Source organism: Hordeum vulgare, chromosome 5H (genome assembly GCF_904849725.1).
Source record: "Hordeum vulgare subsp. vulgare chromosome 5H, MorexV3_pseudomolecules_assembly, whole genome shotgun sequence".
Taxonomy (NCBI): Eukaryota; Viridiplantae; Streptophyta; class Magnoliopsida; order Poales; family Poaceae; genus Hordeum; species Hordeum vulgare.
This window is the reverse complement of record NC_058522.1, coordinates 580,373,255-580,384,772: the sequence shown is the minus strand read 5'-3', so window position 1 is coordinate 580,384,772 and position 11,518 is coordinate 580,373,255. Positions and strand designations below refer to the sequence as shown.

General features: G+C 43.2%; 1 protein-coding gene across 2 annotated transcripts; it reads left to right on the top strand.

Annotated features, from left to right (window-relative positions):
• The first annotated feature begins 902 nt into the window (after positions 1–902).
• On the top strand, positions 903–3,205 carry LOC123399567. 2 transcript variants are annotated; one of them, XM_045093969.1, is made up of 3 exons: positions 903–1,160; positions 1,338–1,412; positions 1,707–3,205. In XM_045093969.1, the coding sequence occupies exons 2-3, from the start codon at positions 1,410–1,412 to the stop codon at positions 3,063–3,065; spliced, it is 1,362 nt and encodes a 453-aa protein (XP_044949904.1). In that variant the 5' UTR covers positions 903–1,160; positions 1,338–1,409; the 3' UTR covers positions 3,066–3,205. The 2 variants fall into 2 exon arrangements, with proteins under 2 accessions (XP_044949904.1, XP_044949903.1); XM_045093968.1 differs by having other exon boundaries at positions 903–1,202.
• The last annotated feature ends 8,313 nt before the right edge of the window (positions 3,206–11,518 follow it).

Below are 11,518 nucleotides of genomic sequence, written 5' to 3'. Positions count from 1 at the left end.
TCCTCTTACCAACGTGGCATATGACTAATTGGTCCAACTTCTTGATAACCCTACTAAAACACCTAAATCAATGGATTAGTACTCGGTACAATGGCGTGACTTTCTTGTGTTTGTCATCGGAAAAAATAATGGAATGGTGCAATTTTTAAGCAAAGTTGATACTTTCACAGAAAAATCTTGATGAAATATCACATTGAGAAGAGAAAATTAGCACGCTACATCGATACTAGCTTTAGAAAACGTCATGATTTAATTATTTGTTTTCTAAATGTAATGAACGTTCAGTCAAGATGTCCCAAGTTACACTTGACAGTACATCATTAATGACGGAGGCCTAAATCTTACTAAATATTTTAGGGCAAGTCCTAAGGCTGGTCATAGTGGGTGTAACATACGTAGTAATATAGACGATGCATAAGCAAAAGTAAAAAAATATTATGACAAATAATTAATAAAAGACAAATAGAGTAACATGTTACCTTCATATAGGGGCCCTCAATGTAAAATAGTTTTATAAAGTAATAAATAAACATGTCTATGTTATCACTACATACAACACTTCCCATTATGGAGTTAGTAATTTAGATTAATGACATATGCTACTAGTCAAAGTTACTCCCCGCATTGACTAACCTCAAAGATTGTATGCATGTTGTCTCCATCTCTTGTAGAGAAAAAAGACTGTCATGTACTTTCTTTTTATTAAAACACTAATTCCAGTACATAGAGACGCATTCACACGAACGCGAGACACAAACGGTTTATTGAATGCCAGAGTGGCGAAGCTTATGAATTAGTGAAGTCGTCAACGAACGCTCCCTTGACGGCCGTTATGTTGTCTATCAATAATTCATACCCTATTATTATTCCCCGATAAGATTAGAATCCTAGCTAAGCAAAAATAAAATGCCAAATCTGGTTTTGATGGCTCTTCTCTACCAACTACTAGCTCGGGGTATCTTGGTGCGCCTCTACTTGCATTGTTGCTAATCATTATATTGACCCCATTCGAAGCTTCACATCTCCTTATTAGCGGTGTTGTTTCCGCATGATTTGCTTTGGTATTTTGCTTAAGAATGCCCCTGTGTTCAAGCCTGCTACCGGCAGGCAGGTTTACATATATATAGCTTCATTCCCCCTTCAGCGAAGACAAGGACTCGGTAAGCTCCGTTCATCATCATCAAGCAAAAACTAAGAGCTTCGTATGTTTATCTTGGCCTCCTCTTTTCGATTCTCCTTTTATTCTTTCCTTTCTGATTTTCACTTTTTGTGGATAAGAGCGATGATCAATCATAAAAATGGAATTTGACAAAATGAAATATGACCTGCTTCTACAGGAACTCAAGCAAGGTATTTGCGGACCCGAACTTCACCAAGTTATCTCTGGTCGATTTTCGGTTTCCGTTCTGATGGTAAGCAAACCCAGCTCTCCCTATATATATTTTTGTTGAACAGGCTGCGTATGCTTTTCCTTCCCTACTATTCCGGTTGAGTGAAACTTAATTTAGGTCTCCAGTTTTGAAATTCCAAACTTTCTTGAATGAAGTTAAATCTTCTTTTTCAATAGGATAAAGTTAAATGATAGTTTGTCTGTTGTGTGATTATAAGTCTCTAGGCGTACATATATAACTGCTCAAACATTGATAATTCTTAAAAACGAAAGTATAATATGAACAATGTTCTGACTTTTCCTTTGTTTTGTTCAGGCTGCTGAATTGATGAACCGTTCCCGTGGCATGGCCGAAGGAGCTGTGGTCATGGTATGCCCAGTGCTTCTAGCACTGGCTCTTGACAAGGTCGACCTCAAAGTGTATGGACGCCCTGCTTTATTCGCCATGCTTGCCATGGCAGGTATCACTTTAATAAGCGGTATCTGCCCCTTGCTCGTGTGCTGCTTCTCCAAGAGGTTCCCGGGCATGGGTAACATCAACCCTGCCCCGGTGACCGCGAGCCTGGCAACCCTTTCGTCTTCTTGCCTCCTCATTCTCGCCTGCTTCATCGGACAGCTCGTTGTCTCCAGACAAGTTTTAATCGCCGTGGGCGTATTGTGTGGAGCCTTCGTCTTGGTTCGAACGGTCATCTACTACCTTGGAGGAGATGGTAAACCGTATTCAGTGGGGCTGCACAAGGTACTCGACGAATCGCATGAGTTCTTGACGGGTGTCACTGGAATCCTCTTTCTGGGGCTCGAAGGTTTGGCACTGGAAGGTCATGAGAATCAGATGGTTCAGAAGGCCGGGCCCGTGGGCACCATCAGCTTCATAGTGTGCGCTCTTGGCGTGTGCATGATGTATCTCGAGATGACTCCTCCTTTACATTTCGAGGACTTGGGAGAGATTGTGTGTTTAACTCTGACGCTAGACAGCATCATGGCTGGTGGTACCTTCACGCTGTTGATGGTGGTAATGTTTAAGCTCATGGGGCCTCCAGCCCTGGTGCTCTTCGCACCCCCGGTATTGATCATCGTCGAACTTGTGTACCGAATCTCCGACGATGGGACGACCCTTCCCACAACCCACACCACCGGAGGAGTTATTGAAGCGTCCATACCGGCTTCGTTGGATCGGACAAGAGTCACCTTCGCCGTCAATGGGAGACCCATACCCATCCACGCCCCCGGGGTTGGCCAAGCAGGCCAAGCGTCCACACTGACACCGGCTTCGTTGGAACCAACAAGAGTCGCCTTCGCCGTCGATGGCAGACCCATACCCATCCTCGCCCCCGGGGTTGGCCAAGCAGGCCAAGCGTCCACACTGACACCGGCTTCGTTGGAACTGACAAGAGTCACCTTCACTGGATTCTTAGCTGTCTCAATAACAGCCATCCGCAACACTTCGCCCAGCATGCTGACAAGTTGTTTCCTACTATTTGCGGCATCGGCTATTGTGTTTGGTCTCTCATGGAGGCTCCTGTCACAGACCCAGATAAGGAACCGTCTGGCCGATCTTGCTTTACCGGATCTTGTTGATTCCTCTGCCGACCTGGCTTCCTTGTGCACACATTTCTGCATTGTAATTGCTACGATTCTATTCCTTGCAATGGCCGGGACAGGTAGAGGAAAATGATGCCAACTAGTGAAGCACTGCGTGTGATATTTTCTCCTACATAATATGTTAGTTGCACCTGCCCTCATGTGTTATACTGTAAGTTCTAACATGCATGTTTGTTCTATATCTATAATGTCTGGTTCAATTCTTCTTTTAAATACATATGATTAATTGGCTATCATTGAATGGTCTTTCAATCTGTCACATTCGTGTCTGACTTATGCTTCTCCAAATTTTTATATGCTTTTTCGTACATCTAAGGTTGCGATGTGATTCACGAATGTAAACTAATCCATCCCTAAATGTAAGTCTTATTTGGATTGCCTGCAAGTCGAACTTTCTTATGTTTGATCAGGCCCCAATACAATTTACTTGCAAAAATTAAGAGAAGAATAAACATAATTTAAATTGCGCTAATAATGAATTTCGTTTTATTTTTAAAAAGGGGGGTTGGAACTCCAGGCCTCTACATCATTGTCATGCACACATCTATGTTTTATTCTAGTTGATGCAAGGCAACCAGTCGAAAATCACCAACAAGGAGGTTACATAACATAGTCAACCACATTCAAACCACTACAAGAAATGAAACAAAGCTTCAGTCTGAGTTTCTTCTGCAACACCTCCAAGAAGGAATAAATGCCCTCCCTCAACGTATCCATATCTGGTCATATACAATCTGGACAAGAATTTTCATCCTAGTTGCCGATACCAACCAGGGAACGCCGGCACAACAGCTAGTAGACAACACATTCAACAAGGAAATGGTACAAGCTCGTCATTGCTAAGCCCGATCAATAAATGCGAGGACAATATATAGTTTTCAACCGGACATCAAACGGTGCTCCACTCACCATCTTGATGCTGGTTCTTCTTTATAGTCACACCAAACAGTACCCCATGTCATGCCGGACAAGGCACTAGCAGGTGGTGGAACGTCTTCCCACCTTAGAATAACGAATTTTGTGTTAACAGACCACAAAGCACTATTTCCAAAAGCTAAAAGACTACAAAGCATTATTTGCAAAAGCTAAAACGCGACAAAGACAGAGAGAATAAAATATATATCATAGCAAAGACCACTTAAATCCAAACAAAAAATACAACAAAAATCCTATTTGACGACCGTTTGCTGGGAGAGGGGTGATGAACGAACCCCTTTTGATGCACTAATAGAAAACAGACCTTTCGTCCGCACTTTTAGTTCCGGTTTGATTTCGGCCCGGGACTAATGTGACCATTATGTTAGAATATGTTGTAATGAGATAGGATTGGTTTAAACTTAGTTTCCTATTCTATCTCTTCTTCTGCTTTCCTTCCCCGATCTCCTCTATAATCTTCTCCCAGTCATTTCCTGATCGGCTGATCAACTTGTAAGCCACGACAACTCTTCTATAAATATAAGTGCGGTTGGAGTAAAGGGTTTAACGTTTCCCAAATATTTCACATGGTATCAGAGCATCTTCTTCCTATATCAAAGAAGATCGCATCTAGCCTAGGCAAATAGTTAGCCGCCGCCATGACTTCCCCTTCCATCGAACCCAGCACCTTGGGTACCCTCGCCACATCTGTAGCATCGTCCTCCACTTTCGCTCCTTCCTCCTCCACCTCTGCATATCCCATGTCCATCGGACCTCCACCCCAGGAGAAGCTCACGAGGCAAAACTACCTCATGTGGAAGGCCATCATGCTACCCCAAATCAAGGGCGCACAGATGGTCCAACACCTTCATCTGGCAAGCCAAGCGCCGCTGGAGGCACTCACCATCCTCAAGGATGGCAAAGAGGAGCAGATTGCGAACTTCGCCCGCGTCCTCTGGTATGCACAATAGCAACAAGTTCAAGAGGTTCTGATGGTTTCTCTGTCTCGCGAGATTCTTGCGCAGGTGGTTCCTCTTCAGACATCGGCGGAAGTATGGGCAGCGATCCATGCTATGTTCTGTGCCCAAACTCAAGCTCAAGCCATCAATACACGCATTGAGCTCACCAATCTAAAAAAAGGAATCGGACTATGTCAGAATACCTAGCCAAGATCAAGGCGCTCTCAGATGAGATCGCATGCGCTAGAGCGGCGCTATCAAGCGGAGAAATCGTCTCCCATGTTCTGGCCGGACTCGACCTCGACTACAACCCTGTTGTGTCGGCCCTTGCTGCACGGGTAGAGCCCGTGACAGTCCAGGAGCTTTACACACAGCTACCGAGCTTCAACGCGCGCCAAAACCTCCTTCATGGCATGAACGTCCGACAGTCTTCGGTTAATGCTGCTGCTCGTGGTCGAGGGACTGGCCGTGGGCGTGATAATCAGGGACGGGGCCGCGGCAACAGCGGCGGCTGGCGTGGTCATGGCGCTAGCCCAGGAGCACGCTCGAACGGAGGTTACAACAACAACAACTCTGTACGATCTGGAGGGGGTGGCTACAACAACAATCACACCCCCTCCGACAATCTTCCTCCACTGGTCATGTTCGGTGCCAACTCTGCAAGAAGGCAGGGCATGTGGTCATGGACTGTTGGCACCGTTACGATGAGGATTATGTCCCTGATGCTCAGCTTGTTGCAGCTACAACTCACGAGCAAGGAGGTGACAGTACCATCTGGTAGGCTGACTCTGGAGCCAGTGATCATGTCACCAATGAGCTCGAGAAACATGCCATGAGGGAAAAATACTTTGGCAATGATCAAGTGCACACTGCCAGCGGTGGAGGTATGGACATTTGTCATATTGCTCAAGCATCTATTAATTCTCCTAATCTTAAACGTGATCTAGTTCTAAAATATGTCCTTGTCCCACAAGCCGATAAAAATCTTGCATCTATGTCTCGCCTAACTGCCGATAACAATGTTTTCTTTGAAACTCATCCTCGATATTTTTTCATAAAGGATCGGGCAACGAGGGAGCTCCTTCACCGCGGTAGATGCATTGGAGGCTTGTACCCCATCACATCCGGAGCTTTTAGTCGCAATCGTCGTCGTCAAGTCTACTCCATCGTCAAGCCCTCCTTGGCGAGATGGCATCAAAGATTAGGACACCCCTCTTCAGTCATAGTCAAGCAAGTAGTAAATAAAAGCAATCTCGCATTGTCATCTAGTTCTAGTACTGAGTCTGTGTGTGATGCTTGTCAATGTGCAAAAAGTCACCAACTTCCCTATCCCAAGTCAAATAGTGTGTCTTATGCTCCGTTCGAACTTATCTTTAGTGTTGTATGGGGTCATGCAAGAGATTCTTTCGGCAGAAAAAAAATACTATGTTAGCTTTATTGATGATTTCATCAAGTTTACTTGGATATACTTGATCAAGTATAAGTCTGAAGTCTTTTCTATCTTTCAAGAATTTCGGAAGCTTGTTGAGCGTCAGTTTGACAGGAAAATTCTTACAGTCCAAAGTGACTTGGGAGGAGAGTATGAGAAACACAACTTTTTCTTTTGTAGTATTGGCATTGACCATCATGTCTCCTGTCCTCATGCTCATCAACAGAATGGCTCTGCTGAGCGTAAACACCATCACATTGTTGAAGTAGGTTTATCCTTTCTAGCTCATGCCTCTATGCCACAAAAATATTGGGATCAAGCTTTCATTGCTGCAACATATCTTATCAATCGTCTTCCTACCAAAGTTATCAGCAATATCACTCCCTTAGAAAAGTTGTTTCATCATAAACCTGATTACAATTCTCTAAGAATGTTTGGATGTGCTTGTTACCCCAATCTTCGCCCTTATAATTATCACAAAGTCGAGTTCTGTTCCACTTAATGTGTGTTCCTCGGATACAGTAATTTGCACAAAGGGTATAAGTGTCTTGAAATTTCTACCGGTCGTATCTATATTTCCCGGGATGTTGTCTTTGATGAAACAGTTTTTCTTTTTGTCAAACTTCATCCCAATGCCGGTGCTTTACTTCGTGCAGAAATTGCACTTCTTCCTGATTATATTCTTAGCTCTAAAGATCACGGGGGTGAATTAAGTGTTGATCATATGACTACCTCTAAATATAGTTTTAACCCTGGTACTAAGTGTGAAGTTTCCAGCCATCATTGTATGCAAGGGAGTATAACTAGCAGCAGCACCAGAATAGAGGCAACAGTAGTGACAGAAGAAACAGCGTCAATAGCAGCAGATGCTACAATGGCACTTGACACTACAACAGTTGCAGTAGCAGATGTGCAATCCCATGAGGATCTCATTGCTGGTACATGCATGATTGCCAGTTCAGACAATGACATTTTGAGTGAGACTCGACGTGCAGAACCTGGTGACCCGGTTCAGGTGGCTCGATCCCCTAGGAAGGAAAACTCTACTGAAGAAGCATCAGCTCATATTCCTGCCATAGCTACTCTACAAGAGATTCCTCGACGTCATACTCTATCTCAGTCTGGTATTCGCAAGACAAAGCAGTACACCGATGGCACCATAAGGTATGATAAAAATAAACGTGCTTTTCTTACCAGCATGGGTGAACCAACAAACCTGCATGATGCATTTTCTAGTAAAGTTTGGAAGGAGGCCATGGATAGTGAATATGGGGCACTCATGAAAAATAAAACATGGCATTTGGTTCCACCGGAGAAAGGCAGGAATATCATAGATCGCAAGTGGGTATATAAGATAAAAGGGAAATATGATGGGAGTATAGACAGGTACAAGGCTAGATTAGTAGCAAAAGGGTTTAAGCAAAGATTTGGTATTGATTATGAAGATACTTTTAGCCCTGTGGTAAAAGTAGCTACTATTCGTCTTGTTCTGTCCATTGTTGTTTCTAGAGGATGGAGTCTAAGGCAGCTAGATGTTCAGAACGCGTTTATTCATGGTGTTCTGGAAGAAGAGGTTTTTATGCGGCAACCACCATGTTATGAGAATGTAAGCACACCTCATTATGTTTGCAAATTATACAAACCTTTGTATGGGTTAAAACAGGCCCCAAGAGCCTGGTACTCAAGGTTGAGCACACAGTTACAACAACTTGAGTTTACACCATCCAAAGCTGACACCTCATTTTTTCTGTACAGTAAAGGTAATGTTACTGTGTTTGTTCTTGTATATGTTGATGACATAATTGTTGCTAGCTCAAGTCCATATGCCACTTCTTGTTTTCTCAAGGATTTGAAGCTGGAATTTGCTCTTAAGGATCTGGGAGAACTACACTATTTCCTTGGCATAGAGGTCAAACAGATGAAAGATGGTATACTTCTTTCTCAAGAGAAATATGTTAATGATATTGTCAAAAGAGTAGGGTTGGAAAATTACAAACCTGTAAGTACACCAATCTCAACTTCAGAGAAGCTCGCCATTGATAGTGGAGAAGTTCTTGGAACTGAAGATGCAACTAAGTATAGAAGTGTTGTAGGTGCTCTACAATACTTAACCCTTACATATCCTGATATTTCCTATTCTGTGAATAAGGTGTGTCAGTATCTTCATGCACCCACCACTGATCATTGGCTGCAGTTAAAAAGATTGTAAGGTATCTCAATTTCTCAGGAGAACTTGGACTAAAGATTGTTAAGCCTCCTTCTTTGCTTCTCTCTGCTTATTCTGATGAAGATTGGACAGGGTGTGCTAATGACAGAAGATCCACTTGTGGATTTGCTGTATTTCTGGGCACAAATCTTATATCATTGAGTGCAAAAAAACAGGCTGCAGTTTCGAGGTCTAGTACAGAGGCCGAGTATAAAGATGTAGCAAATGCTACAGCTGAAGTAATGTGGATACAAAAATTACTTTATGAGCTTGGAATTCAAACTCCAAGAGCTACTAGATTATGGTGTGATAATCTTGGTGCAACCTATCTTTCAGCTAATCCTGTTTTTCATGCACACGCAAAGCATATAGAGGTTGATTTCCAGTTCCTGAGAGAAAGGGTAACACGCAAGCTACTCGACATAAGGTTCATTCCAACTGGAGATCAACGAGCTGATGGCTTTACAAAACCACTTACTATGAGAGGGCTAGAGGAATTCAAGAACAATCTCAACCTCAGTGTTGCTTAGGTTACTTTAGATTGAGGGGTAGTGTTAGAATATGTTGTAGTGAGATAGGATTGGTTTAAACTTAGTTTCCTATTCTATCTCTTCTTCTGCTTTCCTTCCCCGATCTCCTCTGTAATCTTCTCACGATCGTTTCCTGATCGGTTGATCAACTTGTTAGCCACGACAAATCTTCTATAAATATAAGTGCGGCCCGAGCAAAGGGTTTAACGCTTCCCAAATATTTCACACATTAGTCCCGATTTCAACGGCTAGGAGCGGTCGCTAGACGGGCACCTTTAGTCCAGGTTCATCTTGTACCTATAGTCCTGGTTTGTGAGACAAACCAGGACTAAAGGTGTGGTGGCAGCCGGATGTCAGGCTGGGGCCCCAACGAGCCCATTTAGTCCCGGTTTGTATCACAAACCGGGACTAGAGGGAGCCATTTAGTGCCGGTTGGTTATACAAACCGCGACTAAAGATCTCCCTATATAAGCCATTCGTCAAGACCGAGTCTATTTCTCTGTTTTTTCCATTCCCCTCTTTGTTCTTCTCCTTAATTAGCTCGAGTTCATCCTCCATTTTTTGCCAAGATTTGTCATGATTTGAGACACCCCATCTCTCCGAGTGTTCAAAAGGTTAGCAAGTTTGTCCTTTCATCTCTCATTGATAGATTAACTCGTGCAATGCTCTATAAGTATAGTGATTTGAGGGTTTTAGTTTGGGGTTCATTTTGTGGGAGTTTATTTGATATATACGCAATTTGAGCATAAATTAACTTCTTATTTGCATATGTGTAGGTGTGGTTTACTTCGTGCCTTCCCCTCCCCATGGTAACCACCATCGATTGCCCGCACCGTCCCGTCGCCGGCACCACCTTGTCGATCCTCTTATTCTTATCCTTTTTATACAAGAAAAATCTTATTTGTATGATTTAGATAGTTTTCTTACATGTATGATTTTTTGTTATACAAAGTGCCATAGTCTTGATATCCGTCCCAGTCGGCCCTCATCCGGTTTATGATTCGGATGTAGTATTTTCTTTTTTATAACTATTTGTTGCATTTTTCGTTTATGAGAATTATGTCCATCAAGTTGACATAGATATTTTTATCTAGGAGGTATGTGAACGAGAAATTGCAACCGACCCTCTTGTCGAGAAGTGGTGTATGCAGCAAGAACATGGGACTAATCTATGTGCATACTATGTTTGCGAGAACATTCATTTTATGACAACTTGATGGTAGTTTTTAAACAATGATTAGTAAAAAAGTGGTAGTTTTTAGGATAAAATCGTGTGATAGTTTTGTGGTAGTTTTTTTTGTTAAATACTCAGCTTAGGGCGAATGACGAACTGGCGTTAGCTGCCCACATGCATGATGGTTTTCCTTAATTTGCATGTCTGCTCCAAGTCCTCCAACCTCCAGAAGCACATGTCGTTGTCCCAATGTCTCCGGTGACTATATGCATGAGAGCCAATCAACAGAAGGTAAGGTATTGCTAAATTCAAAATAAAAAAGATTGCACAAGACGCGGTTGCTTCTACCAATGTATGACCGAGTAGTTTATATGCACTTGGACTACTGTGCACGAAACTAAGATGCAGACGCGCAAAATGGACCAAAACAAGGCGAGCACGCGCATTCTTATGGATTATAAAAACTTGTACTGAAATTACGATGATGATTAATTCGACATAGATTAACAAAGATCACATCGATGACTTGTCATCCAACTTGCAAACAAATAGCTGAAACTAGGAAATTTAATTTGTGTTTCCATCATCCTATCATGCATCGTGTGTTCTCTTGGCTCATTCCCTGAATCTTCTCAACAAAAACTATAAAGGAGAAAACAAATGGATGGCCTTCGTTGCCCATGTATTTGGACAAAGCCCAGATACATACCTGAGTCGTCACGACATATCGCACTAACTGAACCTTGCTGGTTGTCCCTGGACAGAGCCCCATCAACATTCAGTTTTGACAAACCCTCGAGGAGAAGGAACCCATGTCTTCGCACGTGGTAGTTGCTGCCTTCCCACCAGGAACGGATTCTTCGCACGTGGTAGTTGCTGCCTTCCCACCAGGATGGATTCAAGGAGGGACGAGGCGCCCCCCTCCCCCTGTTGGCCCAGTCCCAATGAGTCCTTCCGGCGGTGTTGATACGACCGACGACGAACAACGATGATGGACAATGCTCGCTGGCGAACTCAGCGAGATACTTTACGTCGAGATGCACCGACGCCCGAAGCTGACTTTCAACACACGCGTACAAAGCTAGTATCAATCTGGCTATGCTTGTACTAGGCTTAAGCTAGCTACATGATTAGCTGATTGATCTAGCGGGAAACACACGCGTAAACTATTTGGATGGCCACACACACATATCGTGCGTGGTCTTTTCTTTATTGCTTCAATGCTCACCGTGATGAGTTTACAATGAGGGTACAGTGATACACGCATATATATAGTGAACTAGCTAGTTAACACCAATACTACTGGATTTGCT